This window comes from Aquarana catesbeiana, linkage group LG01 (assembly GCF_042186555.1).
Source record: "Aquarana catesbeiana isolate 2022-GZ linkage group LG01, ASM4218655v1, whole genome shotgun sequence".
Classification (NCBI taxonomy): Eukaryota; Metazoa; Chordata; class Amphibia; order Anura; family Ranidae; genus Aquarana; species Aquarana catesbeiana.
In genome coordinates this window covers 693,520,147-693,539,701 of record NC_133324.1, presented here as the reverse complement: position 1 = coordinate 693,539,701, position 19,555 = coordinate 693,520,147, and the positions used below count along the sequence as shown (strand labels likewise).

The 19,555-nt window shown below is 39.7% G+C and overlaps 1 protein-coding gene across 1 annotated transcript in view; it reads right to left on the bottom strand.

Annotated features, from left to right (window-relative positions):
• FAT4 (FAT atypical cadherin 4) overlaps positions 1-19,555 on the bottom strand; it is a 365,853-nt gene that overhangs the window by 117,570 nt on the left and 228,728 nt on the right. Inside the window, exons 2-4 of the mRNA XM_073603673.1 lie at positions 14,428-14,559; positions 1,672-1,933; positions 538-888 (exon numbers count right to left, since the gene is read on the bottom strand). Coding sequence (XP_073459774.1) covers positions 538-888; positions 1,672-1,933; positions 14,428-14,559 — 745 coding nt within the window. The remainder of the gene's footprint in view (positions 1-537; positions 889-1,671; positions 1,934-14,427; positions 14,560-19,555) is intronic.

Genomic DNA, 19,555 nt, shown 5'->3' with positions numbered 1-19,555 from the left:
GACTCCAAGGTCACTTCTGTTGTATCTTCACCGTGACCACTAAGGCAAGCCATAAATGGTGTGAATTCCTTTCCTGCAACCACGGGTAGAAAAAAAGAAAGAAAGAAAGAAAGAAAGAAAGAAAGAAAGAAAGAAAGAAAGAAAGAAAGAAAGAAAGAAAGAAAGAAAGAAAGAAAGAAAGAAAAGTAAGAAAGAAAGAAAGAAATTTGCACGAATCCCCCATCAACACAGAAAGTGCTTACAGGGGAATCCCTCCCGCCGAGACATTGTATTCTCCGGGCGGGGGAAGCCAGTGATTATTGTAAGTAGCTATAGCAGCCACTAGCGATAATCGCAAGTAAAATACGTCAGGCTAGTTGTACCCAAGTTGATCGATCATCTTAGTACATTCAGCCTACCCATACACGGTTTGAATCTCGGCTGGTTTCTGCTGAACCGGTGGAGATTCGAATCGTCTATGGCCAGCCTAAATCTTGTTAGAGTATATAGTACTTAACAGAATAAAACTGAAATGAAATCACCACAGGTAGAACATACCTTCATCTGCATCAGTCACATTGAATATCAGAATAGTTGATCCATATGGCAAATTTTCCATTATAGAAGTGCTGTAGGAGCTCATACTGAAGATGGGAGGATTGTCATTGATATCCAGAATGTTGAAGTAGACTCTGACACACGAGGACTGACCTCCTCCATCTGCAGCACACACTGTTAGTATATAATACTGCTGTATTTCGTAATCTAGTGCACGTGTGACATTAAACACTCCAGTGACCGGGTTCAAGAAGAATATGCCATCTTCATCATCATCAGTAACAGTGTATGTGATCTCTCCATTAATTCCAGAGTCATCATCTGTGGCCAGGATTGCAGCTACGATGGAGCCTTTTGAATACAATTTAAAAAGCAAAAACAATAAGAATAAATAATAAATCAGTATAAGACACATTATTTCTCACTTTTTCTACTGGACCCTAAAAATGACTCCACAGTATACAGGCCTATATAATGAAGAGTATGTGTGAGGAATGTTTCCAGCAACATTTAGGCCCCATTCACATCTGTTTTGGGAACGTGCACAGAAAGCAAGCACATTCTTAGAACTGTGAAACAATGCACCACTACAAGCATGACACCTGCAATGCCATTATTCCTAAAGGCAACCCAAAAGCAGATGGCAATTACACATCTTGTTGCATGGCAAAATGCACAAGGTTCACTGCCAAGAAGAGGTGCAGTAGCCACAACGCATTTGTTATGCATAGAGCACATTTGTCAAGGGCTTTTGATGTGATAACAAGCAAAAATATGTTTTCCAAAGTGTCTCTAAAGTCTAACCTATCCCAAACTGTTAAACAGAACCAAAAGCTACCCCTCTCCCTGAACTTAAACTAAAACCCAACCCTCTACCCAACCTGAATCTTAATGCTTGCTCTAATACCTAATATGAAACCCTATCTCCTTAAATCTTTAAGCTTAGTTTTAAACCCTAAAATTTAACCTGACCCTACTACATAACATGTATCCTCAATCTACATCTAATCTTACCTTTATTTTGACATAAAAACTACAAAACTCACACCAAGATATAACATACATCTCAGTCCTGAAAACTAAAGATTCACTAGTCCACAGATATGTACATTAATATTTATACATTTAATTTACCTGGCATGGTGTCTTCTGCCACATCAAATGAGTAGACAGCCCTGGTGAACTTAGGTATGTGATCATTGACATCACTTATAGTAATATTTATTCTCATATCTGAAGACTGTAGGCCATCATCTGCCCTCACCAGGAGGGAATACTTGGAACGACGCTCTCTGTCTAGGCGCCTGGTGGCAATTAGATCTCCAGACTCCGGATCAATGCGGAAACTGTCGTCAGCCCCACTGATGATAGTGTATGTTACAAGGGCATTAGCACCCTAAAAATGAATTAAATGAAAAATAAAGAATTTTAACAATCTAGTAATTATTGTGATACTGTATATAATGCCATCCAAATTCATAATGTACTTTTTCTCTAATATGCCATGTTAGATATATCATAAAAAATGAAAAAAATATTCAGATTCTTTAAGAAATAAAATATCATTGCTTTAGGAGGAATGCAATAGCGGTTTAGACTAATCTTTAACCTTTTTAAGTAAGAACAGACAAAGGTAGGGTTCTGAAATACTTCTTTGCAACCCTTGGTAAAGCTAACTTTTGCTGGCATTTCTATTGACAATGGCACAGATTGGACAGTTAGCAGCATTATTTAATCAAATTCACTTGACATATGGCGGAAGATATTTGCTCTTAGTGAATTAAACAATGTAAAGGACAAACTGATCTAAGTACACTAAACTTTAGTTGTTCACTTCACAAAAGTGAAATCTTCTTTCATGGAGCTGAAGTCAGCACAAATAAATCTCGCTGTCATCTCATTACTTGGATGTTTAAAAAAAAAAAAAAAAGGTAAAGTAATAACTAAATGCAAAAGTTTTCTTTCGATTTGGAAAGAATGGTGAAGGGATATAAGCACTGACACGTTTCTATTGCTGTCTGTGTCCCTGTTAGGGATATTCACTCACTAATTGTCCTGATCACCAATGTCACCAGGAATGAAGTAGGGGTAAATCCAAAATCTTAAGTTGCCACCTAAACACTTGTTTCCGTGCCAACTGTCTAAGAGGCGATATCCTTCATATTGGAAAGATATCCTCTCAATTTCTGTTAAGACTATAAGATAGGAAGTTAAGGAAAATCTCCCTAATGAGGCACAAATAGCAAAAAAAATACAAACTGAGAGAAGTTTAAACCATCCCCTTCTCCAAAATTTTAAACAAAAATAGCAACTGGCTTTACATATTCTTTAATATGCAAGAATGTTCTTATTGTGCTTCATGTGCATACCTGGCAGAAATCTATGTATAAGACTACTGTAATCTTACAATAGCTTTGGGTATCAAACGCACACAAAATGATGATGGGAAAAGTTCTCTCTCTGGATTTAATCCACAACAGCAATAGCACATGAAACATAAAGTTCATAAAACTATATGAGACTGTTGCATCATAAATTCAATATGTACACTGTAGTGTTTATTATTATATGACACAGGAGTTAGTCTTAAGATGGCCATCAACATGGAACGTTAATTGTTAGCAAACTCTAGTGGAAATGTAATTTGGTTCAATCACTGGAAGCTTGCAATATCCTTGGCTATTAAGATACGGTGGAATTCAAATGAACATAACACTGAGAAAGCAGTACAGCCATCAAAAATGTTGTACAAGAAAAGTAAAAAATGTGTGTTGCCCACAGAAACCAATTTGTTTCTTTAGCTAGACATGGACTTTAGACAATGGGAAGACATGCACTAATTGTGATTGTCTCAGGATTTCACCTGCACCAGTTTCACCTCTTTACGGTAGTGTTTTAGTCATATGCGTTCTCATGTTCAGAGGGAAGCTGTGAGCAAACAGTCCCAACACCAGATAAAACAAATAAGTAAAACTATCTTACCTAGCTTTGTACCTCAAGAACATTTGTTTTGAAGCTGTCATGACCAGCCCATTGACAATAGATTGTAGTCCAATGTTATCGTCTATGGGCATCTAAACTTTTCAATTGGAATCTGCTGCGGGCAACAAAGACATACTTCTTTTGTTCAGATTTCATTAATAAGCCTCAATGTGCTGAACTATTCGCACACCATGTCTTTCTTTATTTAAACAATTAACATGGGAATTAAATGGCTGTGAAAGGTACGTAATCTTTGTTATAATTAAAATTATGAACAGATGTTGCTTAAAACCTCACTGACATTTTTCACTCATTGTTAAAGTGTGAGTCAGCAAGGCATGTTTAACTGTTCTGTAATGTGAACTTGAAAATGATACTTACATATCCAGTAGTCACACTGTATTATATTGTTAAAGTAGTGCAAACAAAAAAAAATGTGCCTGTCTGTAATCAGTGAAGGAGTAGTACACTTTCAGAAACCCCTTCTCAAACATCTCCAACTAACATCCATAGCATAATGATCATATGCATGCTGCAAGCCATCTTTACCTCAACAATGATGTTCAAAGGAGGTCTGTCTTTGGAGCTTACTCAAGAGATTTGGAACTGAAGCACTGAGAGATGCAAGATAAAGTCATTCTTAATTTTTAGTATATAGTATATGAGTGGGTAAGTTATTCTGTTATGTCTAATGAAGAATTAACTTTATTTGGGAAATAAGGAATCAATTATATCAAAAGATAATTTTAAAAGCACCATAATCCAGATCTTAGGTACATTTATTTATTTTCTATTATTCATTTATTATGTTTTTTACAAGCTAAGGCCTTCTGTGAACCATTTCCTAAAATAAAGACTGCAATTTTTAAGTTGCATTCTGTGTCCAAGGGTTCACCTTATGTCCTAAAGTGTCTATAGGTCCATATAGCAAGCTTCACAAATATCTGAATGTGTAAATGCTTACTTCCATTTCCAGCTAAGACTCCTGAAATCTTCTTCAAAGGTTTAATATAAACCTTTGAAGGTGTTTTAAAAATCCAACCCAGTTTTTATTCATCATGTCTAAAAGCTAGTTATGGCACCATATTCATCGGACCTTGCTGTGTCTTGTATTATTACGTCGAAGAAAGTATAAATAATTCTGCGCTGCCCAAAGAGTGAATAAGCAGCTAACACGGCCAATAGGATATAAGCATATAACGATAAGACAAAAATATGTGTAGCGCTAAAAAAACTTAAGAGTTCAATATAAGGACAATGAAGTCCAACTAATGGTGAAAAAACATCTGAGAGAAAAAAGAAAGTCCTCAATGTTTATATGACTCATAAAGATTAATGGTCCATATGAATGCAGTGACTTCATGTGAAGAACAAATCAAATGCGTGGCATCCGAAGTGAAGACAGAAGAGGCACACCACCACCGAAAATGAGAAGGCTTACCAGATCTTGTGGACCCAAGAGGACATACGCCCAATTGAGTCAAATCAGGCTTGGGTGGTGGGTGATGATAGATGTTCCAGAGAGATGGTGAAGCCCCCATTGCTTTGTTTGTTTGGGGCCACCGCATAATATATACGTCAGTATGTTGTTTTACATATGCGGTGCATTACTTCCTATGCACGCAGTGCCTACCCTTAGGCGGGGCCATCCCAACATATAGGTGGGACCGCCTTTTGAACGAGGTGTCATCCATGTCACTTCCACTTAGTTGGTGCGCATGCGCATGGTGCGCGCGCACATCATTGCTGGTTTGATTAGGTCATACGTACAACCTAGCTGGTGCGCATGTGCACGGTGTGCATGCACATTATCGTTGGTCTGAGTAGGTCTTACCTACGTCACTGCGGAGCACTGACGGCCGCAATAAGGTTTATCTTTACCTATTAGGGTGCACATAAATAAATCTTTAGAGTTATATACATATTTTGGTTTCATGCACATTATGATTTGATACAAGCTAAAATGGGACACTTTTGGGTTACTTCATTGAGTACACTACTGACCCCACTGGTTTCACTTTCGGTGTTGGCAATTGGCTTCAGGGTGAGACGTGGAACGCACGCCGAGCGGCCATCTTGCCTGAATACCGGAAGTGGCAATTATACACAATGTGGAGTTGTCTCTCATCAACATGACTACTCTCTCTATATATATATTGCTGGCTGCAGTAGGGGGACCCCCCAGACGATGTCTAAGAGGACGAAACGCGTCGGGTAGGACCCCATATTTTCACAGCGCTGATTTTAAAGACTTACATATGAGTGTATTTCTTATTTTAAATAAATTTGATATTTGTTTTATGGAATTACGCTATGTGGCCTTTTTCCTTCTTGCTTTACATCATTACCACCTACTCCTCAATATCATCCTGAGGGACACACCAGTCCATGGTTTACTCTTAGATGTCCATCTTCACCATCTCTCTGGAACATCTATCATCACCCACCACCCAAGCCTGATTTGACCCAATTGGGCGTATGTCCTCTTGGGTCCATGAGATCTGGTAAGCCTTCTCATTTTCGGCGGTGGTGTGCCTCTTCTGTCTTCACTTCGGATGTCACGCATTTGATTTGTTCTTCACATGAAGTCACTGCATTCACATGGACCATTAATCTTTATGAGTCATATAAACATTGAGGACTTTCTTTTTTCTCTCAGATGTTTTTTCACCATTAGTTGGACTTCATTGTCCTTATATTGAACTCTTAAGTTTTTTTAGCGCTACACATATTTTTGTCTTATTGTATTATTACATCGCCATATTAAACGTTTAGAAAAGAGAGATGACTGCTGGCTATCCATTTACACTTCCACTCCTCTGTGCAGATCCTATATTTATCTTCAGAGCATAGTATTCAAAAGACCATGCCATAGTCTTCAAAACTTGGGAAACTCTATTATGCAAATGTAGACCACAGCTTTAGTGAGTAAACTCTGGCCTGTCTCCCCACAGCTTCCAACAATAGGAAGGTACAGGGGGAAGAGAAAGTGGGTTAGAGTTCTGAGTTTGGAAGTTTCAGCAGCCTTACAGAGTACTCCAGGTTGTGGAGTACCTGAGGCCACTTAAGAAGGTAATGTAAATTAACAGCATAACTTTGCACAATGCATTGCTAACATGTTGTTTTGCAGAGTGAAGTAAGGCACTGAAACCAATCAGGTTTTCTCCTGCCCAAAGAAAAACTTTGGTAGCTGTGGGTTACCACACTTTGCTCATACCTCTATTCTTTACTTAGCCTGGTTCGCAATGACTACTTAATAAGCGATTATTCAAAGAGGGACCACTGGCCAATGAAGCTTCGACATTCCACCCCTGGATTCAAATAGAGTAGACCAGATGTCTGAGCTTTTTAAAACGAAGGGATTTCAAGAAATCTGCTTCTGGGCCCAAGTATCTCTCTACAAACAAGAGGCTTTGAACCTGTGGTGCCTGTTTTGCTGCGCTGCTGTTGGGTTGTAAGATACCAAACTTTTTTTTACCATCTAATCCCATGGTTATACCTTACATTCACTTTGACAGAACATTAAACATCCATGGACAAAAACAGTATATAGATACGAGAAGCTGCATAAAATACAAAGTGGAATAATACACAAAGAAACCACTAAAGATTATAGGGGACTTGGTACATTTTCCAAATACTTGAGTTCCTTATTCCAAATATCAGATGAAAAAATACAAGTTAACATAATTTCAAGATTTAACACTGTCTGTTTTATTAAACATTCTTAGAGAATTCTGCATGTCTTTATAAACCACAATCTTTATTTTTTATTGGCTTGCAACTTTTTGGTCTAATATAATCCAGCTAGTTAAGCAAAATTAGTATTGCAAAAATACATGATTTATGTTGCAGGTAGGAAAGACAATAATTTAAATACGATTGAAATACAATCCATTAAGGTAATGAATCTTAAACATGATATAATATTAATAATAATAAATAATGAAATATTAAATATAAAAGTTTTACAACTAACCAGAAAAAAAATGTTTTGACATAAAACCTGCAACATTACAACTGATTTAAAAAAGGCTCATTTTTAGCATTGTGAAATTAACGCCCTTCATAGGGCTGAGAAGCTCCATCTCTAGTCAGCCCTAAGGAATTATTTAGCCATTACATTTTACCATATTCTATGCAGTGCTTTGGTTCCTTAAATACACACCTTATTTCATAAACGATATACAGTAGGTTGTTTCCTTTCTATTGGTGAACCATGCAAAGAGTAACCATCATCATGGTCAGTGTTTTCTATGCAATAATAGACCAACAGGGGGTACCTTGGTTGAGCCTTCCTCTTCACTTTTGCACAAGGTGATGATAAGGGTGAAAAGTTGAAATCTGTAGAGCAACGCTGCCCTCTTGTCAACAGCTAGGGATTAGGTTTTGGGGATGATATATATATTTTATTACAAATATTAGGCATCAGCTGAAACTTACCACCATTTTATTCCCCAACAAGGAAATGAGAGAGGTGAGTTAAGTGAGCTGGGATGGTATTAGAGAGGACAGAGTTTTTATCTATTATATAATATTTTGTTTTATCTTAAGGGTTCTAATTATCCAATTGTAGGGATCAACCTGTCAATTTGAGCAGTCACAATTCAGGTTATAAATGCCTCTGCCTTTTGGCAAGGCACTTGTGCTATGTTATTTACCCTGAAGGTGATTAGAAGTACTATTTTGTTTACTAGAAACAGTAACTGAAATCTTAAATGTACCAAGTGATATATTCCCAGTAATGTAATGTAACAATACATTCTTCCTATTTAAACAATTATCCATGTTCATGTCTAAAGTGACAACTCTAGTACCAGTTACCTGCTCACTTTAGTCAGATATGTGTGCTTTCTGAAGACTTTATTTCTGGCCCTACGATACAACCCACATTACAAAAAGCTGACCAAACAATATAAAACTGTACACTAAGAAAATAAAAAACAAAGAATCACAAAAGATAAAGAGGCAGTATATTTGACACAAAGCTATAAAGAATGAGAAAAAACTCTAATGAAATTTTCCAGCATGCTGTAAGACGTCTATGACTCGGGACTTAATATTATTTTTATTACTGGAGAAAATTGCCCAAGGATTAAGCCTGGCTAGAAAAGAAAATACAAATAATTAAAACATATTTCTAACTTTAAAAAGTTATTCCTGACAGTCCCCCCCCCCCCACCTCTTATTAACTACAAAGGTAGAAAGTGCTCTGAAGTTCACAGAAAGAGCTGGGGTTGCAAGTTGAGATAGCTTTGACTTAGGGACCATATTTTGCAGAGATTACTTGTTGGCCAGTGTGACTTCATGTGTATTTGCAACAGTATCGAACACTAAACCTCTGTTTTTAAGCTAAAAAGGCTTTTTAATTAGGATTATTGAGCTGATTAGCTGGTAAGTGTCTCAAATAGGAAAAAGGTGATCCCTAATGCCACGCAACTAAGAAATTACTAAGCTGCAGGGGGGGACGCGTGAACGGGGAGATGCTGCTTACAACGGCATCTCCCCGTTCATCCTCTCCGTGAGGCGATCGCGGGTATCCCCGCGGCGATCGAGTCTGCGGGACCCGCGACCCGACTCACGGAGCTCCCGTCTGGCGCATGCGTGCGCCGCCGGCGGCGCGCACACAATGGCACGGCGGGGAATTCAAATGGACGTACCTGTAAGTCCATTTGCCCAGCCGTGCCATTATGCCGACGTACATCAGCGTGCGCCGGTCGGGAACCGGTTAATTAAAGCACAACTCCAGCAATAAATACTTTTGAAACATTTTTATTGTCCTCTTTGACCCTGCTGAGGAAGTTTAAAGTATAACTAAAGGCAAAACCGTTTTCTTTTAGTTCTGGATGGAGTGGAGAGGGATTAGAACACCTGTCAGTTTTCTTTGCGGTTTGTGCCCCGTTAACAAAATTCACCCTCTCTACTGGTCCTGTTTACCATTATCATTGAAAGTGAAAGTAAAAGAAATTACCCAAATTTTGGGTTGTTCCCAGAAAAGTAATAGAGGGGAAATCTTATGATGGGTGCACTAGTTCTGGTGACCTGTGGGTCCCCTAAGAAATTTCCTCGATTTACAGGGATTTCCTCTCACTTCCTGTTTGGCTATGATACAGGAAGTGAAGGAAATGGGACTCAAATGGCAAAAAAAAAAAATAATTGACAGGGGTTATAATGCTATCTTGCTCTCTCCAAAAATGAAAAAAAAAGTTCCACTTTAACCTCACTTCTTGTCTACGCAACAGTAGGATAAGAAATGGGATTTGAAGTTATCACTGGGACCAAAAACACAGACAGAAAACTTGACAGAGGTTCAGTCTTTTGAACACTCTAGCTAATGGTATGTTTTATGTGTTGAAATCCAGAGGGGATTTAGATTTAAGAAGCTAAATAGGTAATCTCTCTCAATATCAAACTACACAATATTGTATGTATACAATTGAAAAAGTGATCCTTTTCTAATATAAAACAGTTAGCAATGTACACAAATCACAATTTAAAATGAAGGTTAAATCTGAAATCATAGCACCTAATTACATTTAAAGACCAGTGATATCTGGAAAGGTGGTACTGCTACAAGGGAAGGTCTCAAATAGGGATCCGCTTTATGGTTAAATTATACAGCAGCTTTAAGAAACACAAATAACATAAAAAAATGTGGCATGATTCCTGTTTTTTTCTAGAAAACACATAATCACTGTGTAGTACTCCAACATTTGGCGTAATGCAAAGTACAAAAAAAAAAAAAAGATCAAACTCTGGGATAAATACATTTTATATATTGTAAACAAAGAAATTAGTAAAAAAGGATAATATACATGCATATGTGTTTACTAGGGATGAGCCGAACACCCCCCTGTTCAGTTCGCACCAGAACAGGCAAAATTTTGCTCGAACACGCGAACACCATTAAAGTCTATGAGACACGAACATGAATAATCAAGTGCTCATTTTAAAGGCTTATATGCAAGTAATTGTCATAAAAAGTGTTTGGGGACCTGGGTCCTGCCCCAGGGGACATGGATCAATGCAAAAAAAAGTTTTAAAAACTGAGGTTTTTTCGGGAGCAGTGATTTTAATAATGCTTAAAGTGAAACAATAAAAGTGTAATATTCCTTTAAATTTGGTACCTGGGGGGTATCTATAGTATGCCTGTAAAGGGGCGCATGTTTCCCGTGTTTAGAACAGTCTGACAGCAAAATGACATTTCAAAGGAAAAAAAGTCATTTAAAACTACTCGTGGCTATTAATGAATTGCCGGTCCGACAATACACATAAAAGTTCATTGATAAAAAGGGCATGGGAATTCCCCACAGGGGAACCCCGAACCAAAATTTAAAAAAAAAATGATGTTAGGGGTCCCCCTAAATTCCATACCAGGCCCTTCAGGTCTGGTATGGATATTGAGGGGAACCCCAGCCAAAATTTTTTTAAAAATGGCGTGGGGTCCCCCTCAAAATCTATACCAGACCCTTCAGGTCTGGTATGGATTTTAAGAGGAACACCGTGCCAAAATTAAAAAAAAATTGGCGTGGGGTCCCCCCAAAAATCCATACCAGACCCTTATCCAAGTATGCAAACTGGCAGGCCGCAGGAAAAGAGGGGGGAACGAGAGAGCGCCCCCCCTCCTGAACCATACCAGGCCACATGCCCTCAACATTGGGAGGGTGCTTTGGGGTCAAAAATGTTAAAAATGACAAGAGACAGTTTTTGACAATTCCTTTATTTAAATGCTTCTTCTTTCTTCTATCTTCTTTCTTCTAACTTCTATCTTCTATCTTCCTTCGGTTTCTTCCTCCATCTTCTTTTTCTGGTTCTTCTGGTTCTTCCTCCGGTGTTCTCGTCTGGCATTCTGGCATCTCCTCCGCGGCGTCTTCTTCTCTTCATCTTCTTCTCCGGGCCGCTCTGCATCCATGATGGCATGGAGGGAGGCTCCCGCTATGTGACGCTTCTCCTCTTCTGACGGTTCTTAAATAACAGAGGGCGGGGCCACCCGGTGACCCCGCCCCCTCTGACGCATGGGGACTTGACGGGGACCTCCCTGTGGCATTCCCCGTAACGTCAGAGGGGGCGGGGTCACCCCGTTATTTAAGAACCGTCAGAAGAAGAGAAGCGTCACACAGCAGGAGCCTCCCTCCATGCCTTCATGGAGGCGGAGTGGCCCGGAGAAGAAGATGAAGAGAAGAAGATGCCGCGGAGGAGATGCCGGATGAGAACACCGGAGGAAGAGCTAAAAGAACCAGAAGAACCAGAAGAAGAAGAAGATGGAGGAAGAAATCGAAGGACGATAGAAGATAGAAGAAAGAATATAGAAGAAAGAAGAAGCATTTAAATAAAGGAATTGTCAAAAACTGTTTCTTGTCATTTTTAACATTTTTGACAGTTTATTTGTGAAATGGTAGGGGTACCCCCTTACCATTTCACACAGGGGGGAGGGCCGGGATCTGGGGGTCCCCTTGTTAAAGGGGGCTTCCAGATTCCGATAAGCCCCCGCCGCAGACCCCCACAACCACCGGGCAAGGGTTGTGGGGATGAGGCCCTTGTCCCCATCAACATGGGGACAAGGTGTTTTGGGGGGCTACCCCAAAGCACCCTCTCAATGTTGAGGGCATGTGGCCTGGTACGGTTCAGGAGGGAGAGGGGGTGCTCTCTCGTCCCCCCCTCTTTTCCTGCAGCCTGCCAGGTTGTGTGCTCGGATAAGGGTCTGGTATGGATTTTTGGGGGGGACCCCATGCCAATTTTTTTTTTAATTTTGGCGCGGGGTTCCCCTTAAAATCCATACCAGACCTGAAGGGTTTTGAGGGGGACCCCACGCCATTTTTTTATAATCTTGGCCTGGGTTCCCCTTAATATCCATACCACACCTGAAAGGCCTGGTATGGAATTTAGGGGGACCCCCCACGTCATTTTTTTTTTTTAATTTTGGTTCGGGGTTCCCCTGTGGGAAATTCCCATGCTGTTTTTATCAATGAACTTTTATGTGTATTGTCGGACCAGCAATTCATTAATAGCCACGAGTAGTTTTAAATGACTTTTTTTTCCTTTGAAATGTCATTTTGCTGTCAGACTGTTCTAAACATGGGAAACATGCGCCCCTTTACAGGCATACTATAGACACCCCCCAGGTACGAAATTTAAAGGAATATTACACTGTTTCACTTTAAGCATTATTAAAATCACTGCTTCCGAAAAAACCTCCGTTTTTAAATCTTTTTTTTGCATTGATCCATGTTCCCTGGGGCAGGACCCAGGTCTCCAAAAACTTTTTATGACAATACCATGCATATAAGCCTTTAAAATTAGCACTTTTGATTTCTCCCATAGACTTTTAAAGGGTGTTTTGCGGCTTTCGAATTTGCCGCGAACACCCCAAATTGTTCGCTGTTCGGCGAACTGGCGAACAGCTGATGTTCAAGTCGAACATGAGTTCGACTCGAAGCTCATCCCTAGTGTTTACATTTCCTTTTTTATTTACCTTCAATAAGCTGCTTCCAACATGCATCTACAGAGAGTTAAATGTAGTACTAAAATATTTATGTGATGAAAAACACAGTCAGAATCCCACACAGGAAAATTAGCATTTACCATTGCAGAATTCCTATGCGTATCTGTAATATTGTACACATCATGTTCTTTAATATTAAACATGATGTGTAATGTCATCAAATGTGCTTGTTATTAATATTTTATTTAAGAGCAGAGTATTAGAAATGCAGCCTTTGTCCTCATTTAAAAATGACTTCTTTGTGTTGTAAATCATACCCACCATGTACATATTTTTGGCAAACATACATCTTTCCTCGTATGCCTGAATGCTTGGCTGTCAACTAAGCTTTCCATTTCTTTCCCCCACTTATTTCCTAGCTTGTATGGATATAAGCAGGTAATATATTGTAAATGGAGTAGTGCTTGTAGTAGTGAATGATGCAGCAAGGGAAAGTAAAAAAATATTCCAAAGGAGTGGCAGATAAGTTATTATAGCTGTAAAGTAGTGCTTAAAGCCAAACTCTAGGAAGATACAAAAGATACAAATTATTATAGGTAGGTATTCATTATCAAATCACTAAAGGAGTAGTTTGGGGGATAGAAAAAAACAAACAGATATATTCACACCTATGCTCCAGCATTGGTGTGATGCTGCAGCTGTCCCCTGCTGGCTCTAAGCCCAACAATTGAGCAATCACATGACCATTGATTGTTCAGTTCTCAGTCCACTCTGCCTCTCCAGTGTTTACTGGAGTGCCAGACTGGAAAGGGGGCTGGTGAAGCTGGGTTTAACTCTCAGCCACACGCCAAGAAGCAGAGCCAGCTGTCAATCAAGCAGATAGGGTAGATCCTGACAATAAGGACAGGATCCTTTCAGCATTCAGAGCAGCTCTATGAAAGCCTACTGTCATGCACATTGCTGGATTGAGATGGGACTCAGGTACTTAGGTAAATATAACGAGCGTGGGGGCTGCAGCCAGAAGGTTTTTTACCCTAATGCATAGAATGCATTACAGTAAAAAAGCTTCTGCCTTTAAAAACACTTTAAGTTATTGTTTGGTGCTCATGAGTAAAGGCTTCATGTGTTGGAGCTACCTCACCAGAGCTATTGAGCTTGTTTGAAGTTTTCCTTCATCTGTCTAAACTTGCAAGTCTAAAAGTTCCCAGCACTTCTTTTGCGTATGTTTATCTGGTATATTGTGTGGCAGGGCTGGGTAAATGTCAGGATTAGATGGACAGAAGTGCAATTACTTTGGTAGTTAAAGCAGTTCCAATATATATTATTTTATCTGTATAGCCTGGCGTTCAGCTTTAAAAAATAACTTGGAATGCACTACTCATTTGTAGAGTAAAAAAAAAAACTAGATTTCTGTCGAAGGGCATATACTAGGTTCTAAATATGTAAAAAAAAATAGTTTTGCATACCTCATCAGCATCTGTGGCTGTTAACTGCATTATTTTAAATCCATCTCCAATATTCTCTTCTATGGTGAGATCGAGTATATCTGTTGGGAATATTGGAGGGTTGTCATTTATATCCTGTAGTGTTATCTCCACCTGAAAGAAAAACAATGGGGGGTTAGTATTAGTTATGGCATATCAGACAACGTAGTCATTTAAAAAGCAACCTAAAGGACAACTATAACTATAATTATTCCCTTCGTTTTCATTCATAGTCCCACAAATACCCGTTGATCCTGCCAATGAAGTTTACCTAATGCAACTTCCTGTGATGGTGTGGCAACAGTGCCGCACTGCTCCAGAATTGAAAGCAGTATTGCCACTCTCATGTAGACTGTACCTGCTTGCACTACAGTGGGATGAAAAAACTTTGCAGGGGGTGTGGCAACTAGCATTGTCACTGCTGATTCACAAGCCTGTAGCTTGTCAATCAGTATCTGACCACAACTCGTCCTGTCCATTGCTTTCTGGATTGAAAGTGCTGCTCCTTTTGCTGAAACCCTCTAGCTGTGAGCTGCAGTGTCTGGGAGGGGGAGTGGGTAGGACACAATTGAAAGGGTATGTGGCTTAGTTAGGCAAGATAACAAAAGTTTTTTTTTACTTTATGGGTCTTGTGCATCACATAGTAACTGGATTTGGTACTTGTTCAGACTGTTATAAAGAAGCCTTCATTTGAACTGTAACCACTTGCCTATTGGGCACTTTCACCCTCTTCCTGCCCAGGCCAATTTTCAGTTTTCAGCGCTGTCGCACTTTGAATGACAATTCAATTCAATTCAGTCATACAACACTATACCCAAATGAACTGTTTTGCATTTTTTTCACACAAATAGAGCTTTCTTTTGGTGGTATTTAATCACCACTGTTTTTTTTTTATTTTTTGATAAACAAAAAATTTTGAAAAAAACAACATTTTTAAAGTTTTTTTTGTTTGTTTTTTTTCAATAAAATCAATAGGCACTGATAGGCTGCACTGATGGGTACTGATGAGGTAGGACTGATGAGCACTGATGAGACGGCACTGGTGGGCACTGATTCGGCTGCACTGATAGGCAGCACTATTGGCACTGATAGGTGGCACTGATGGGCACTGATAGGCGTCACTAATGAGCTCTGGTAGGTAGCACGGATAGGTAGCACTGATAGGTGGCACTGATGGGCACTAATAGGCAGCACAGATAGGTGACACTGATGAGGAGGCACTGATGGGCACTGATTGGCAGCACTAAAGAGCACTGATTGGCAGCACTGATAAGCACTGATTGGCAGTACTGGTGGGCACTTATTGGCAGCACTGGTGGGCACTGATCGGCAGTACTGGTGGGCACTGATTGGCAGCACTGGTGGGCACTGTTGAGACTGCACTGCTAATAAGAACACTGATAATCAGGGCACTGATTATCAGTGTTGATGCTCCTTTAACACAAGCTGGTTATCGGCTCTCTTTTTCTTTCCTCACGCTGTCAGTGTGAGGAAAGAAAAGCTGATGACCGGCTTGTGTTGACATCTGTGATCAGTTGTCACTGGACACAGCTGATCACATGGTAAAGGGCTGCTGCTATTGGCCCTTTACCCCGATCTGTGATCAGCTGAGTCTAAAGAACTCAGTGATTACAAAGCACATTGCCCCCATGCCACAGGGGGCGTCCGTGAAGCGTGATCATGGGAGGACATCAATAGACACCCTCCCGGCAAAGTAAGGCCATGCTGTAGCTGTCATTCGGCTATAGTGCAGGCAGGAAGGGGTTAAAGCGGGGTTGAAGCCAAACAACTAAACAACGTACCTATTTGTAAACAATTATTCTTACCAGTATACAAGGGGACTTCAAAAAGTGTCCACACTTTTTTATATTTAATAGAGTTTAAAAAAGTGTGGAAACTTTTTGACGTTTTTTTCATTCAGTTCAGATATCCCTTTTCTTTACACACAGCTACTGCTGCTGGCCATTAACCTTCTATATTAGGTAAAGACTTTGCTGAAATTCCAAAGATCAGTCATTCATAGTGCAGCGTGAGCAAAATATACGTTTGTAGCAAAGGCATGGCAATTACCGCTTCACAAATTGAACTGACTAAAGCTATCGAGTGAGTTACTTTCACAGGATTCAGCCTGAAAATGAAAGGAAAGAATAACTGTATTTTTAAAGTTAGCTGTTCAGTATGGCCTGGTGGGCATTTGGACTTAATCAAGTGTAAATACAGTTGAAATTCACAGGCTCAGTGGCATATATCTGCCAAGAGCTGCCTGAAAACCTCTATTCAACCCCTGAAGAATGTAATTGACATACAGATGAGGAGAGATAAAACACTCTTTGATATGTTTATACATCACAGTCCATCAGCGATAGAATACAAATTTTCCAATTTATAGGAAATCAATGAACTTTTTTATTTAGTTTCAAAGCAAACAAGCTTTCTTACTAGAAGGGCATCCTGCCCTCTCATTCATTAGGATCCAAACAAATGCCCTTTTGCATGTGTTGTGTTTATGTATTCTTTAAATAATAACAGAGCTTTTTGAAAGATACAGACCCGGGCTATTTGTGAGTTGGTTTTCATATACGTAGCTGTTTGTTTTACAAGCTTTCAGATACAGCTCTGAAAGACGGAGTTGTTTGTTGTCTTTAATTGTTGGATGGGCTGTAGATGCCTAGGCTCCAATATGGGAAACTAAACAGCTGCTTTATGTCAGCCCCAAGAGCCAATTATTCCCTTAACATATGCAGTGCTAAATGGTCACCAGAAATACTAGGACCACCAGCAAGGCACAATTTAGCTTCAGCCTGTCTAAATCTAGTAGCATTTAACCCCTGGCACTAGTGCTCTACAAGATGGTCCACATCTGAATGGTTAGCCAAGACCTGAAAGGGAAGGCAATGCTTTCAGCAGCCTGAGTTTGTGGTGGTGCTGCTGCATGCTTTTTCTCTTTCTACCAGGAGAACTTGGGAACCTGTCCCATAAGTCATATGGGTGCTGCTAAAAAATTCACAGTTTTTCAGAAAGCTAGTTGCCTGGCTGTCCTGCTCATCTGCCTTTACTATTTTGTTAGCCATGGGCCCACAATTAACATGCATACAGTGAACTCGGAACTATCCCCAACAGCTAAGTATATGTTCCCATTCACACTTGAGCATTTATCAGCTCAGCCTGACTATGCTGAATATGCAGAACCCCATTCTTTCTAATTGGCCCTGTCCACACTTGTAGGCTTGCATGAACTTTTGAATTTTTTTGTGTATTCAGGTGTTTTTGGCCCCAGAGACTTCAGTGGGAGTGCCTGTAAGCGCGCAATATTTGAAAATGTTATTTTTACCTGAAGAACTTGTTTCTCTAGAGCTGCTCACCTCCCCTTGCCAAGCCCAGGAAACATACACCTGAAGCTTGATGCATGTGCAAAAATGCAAGATTTAAAGTGGGTCTTCACCTTCAATTTGAATGCAAGTTCCATAAAGACATGGATGAGCGAGTCTGGGTGGGGGAACTTGACTGGTCTGCACAGTCCTGACCTCAACCTGATAGAACACCTTTGGAATGAATTATGCCCTGTACACACGATCGGACATTTCGACAACAAAATCCATGGATTTTTTCTGAAGGATGTTGGCTCAAACTTGTCTTGCATACACACGGTCATGCAAATCTTGCCGGAAATTCTGAACGTCAAGAACGCAGTGACATACAACACATACGACGAGCCGAGAAAAATGAAGTTTAATAGCCAGTGCAGCTCTTCTGCTTGATTCCAAGCATGCCTGGAACTTTGTACATTGGAAATATGTATACACGATCGGAATTTACGACAACAAATTTTGTTGTCGGAAAATTTGAGATCCAGATCTCAAATTTTGTGTGACGGAAAAAGTCCGATGGAGCCTACACACGGTTGGAAATTCCGACCACAAGCTCCCATCGAACATTTTCTGTCGGAAAATCCGACTGTGTGTACGAGGCATTAGAGCGGAGACTGAGAGCCAGGCCTTCCCATCCACATCAGTGCCTGACCTCACAAATGCGCATCTACAAGAATGGTCAAACATTCCCATAGACACACTCCTAAACCTTGTGGACAGCCTTCCCAGAAGACTTCAAGCTGTTATAGCTGCAAAGGGTGGGGCAACTCAATATTGAACCCTATGGACTAAGACTGGGATGCCATTAAATTTAATGTGCGTGTAAAGGCAGGCGTCCCAATACTTTTGGTAATTTAGTGTATGTTCCTATTTAGTAAATTTGACCTGCTTGGGAAAACCCAAAGGTTATACTTGTTACTGGGGAAAATATTCTCTACTCTATCCAAAATAAGGAAAACGCTTTAGCAAAAGATACACTTCAGATCTCTCATTAACAATTAATATGGAGGTAATTGTTATAATCCTTAAACAAGTTTATAGAAATAACACAATTAATCTGGTGTAAGAATGAAAAAAATGTAGTGGGGGGTAAAAACATTTATTGTAACCACTAATAATAGTTCAAACTGTATTATAAAAAAAAAAAAAAAAAAAAAAAGTTGCATTCCATGCCTGATCCCACTGAGGCCGCATGAGTCATTTATAATGCTTATGTTCATACTTCTATTAAAAAAGTCCTTATCTTGCTATTTACATGTATTGCAGTGATGTTGCTGTTTCTGTTGTCTAATATACCCCCTTATAAAAAATGTTAGTAGACAACAAAGGTCAGCAGTAGAAGACAGAAGTTCAAATAAATTCCAGCTAATTAAAGCATCAAAAAATATTCCTTCGAATTTAGGCTGATTAGAAGGAAAGACGGGGAGATTAATAGATGGCGAGGAATGCTATCTGGAAGCAGTGTGCTTTAAAAGTGGAGACAGTCATATTTCAAAGTGAAGTAAACTTGAAATACTACTGACTCGGAGTACTCCTTCACTAAGCTTCCCTACAAAAGCATGCATAACACTTCAAAAATGTATTTGATGCGTAATTAAAAAATTGGATGAACCAGGAATGATTAACATATGAACTTTCACAATCTGCTAAAAGCAAATGCAAAACAACGTTACAGCTTGCTAACAGATTTACACCACTTAATGTGGCCACTTGGCCACAGAGGGGTTTCATTTGTGCCAAAA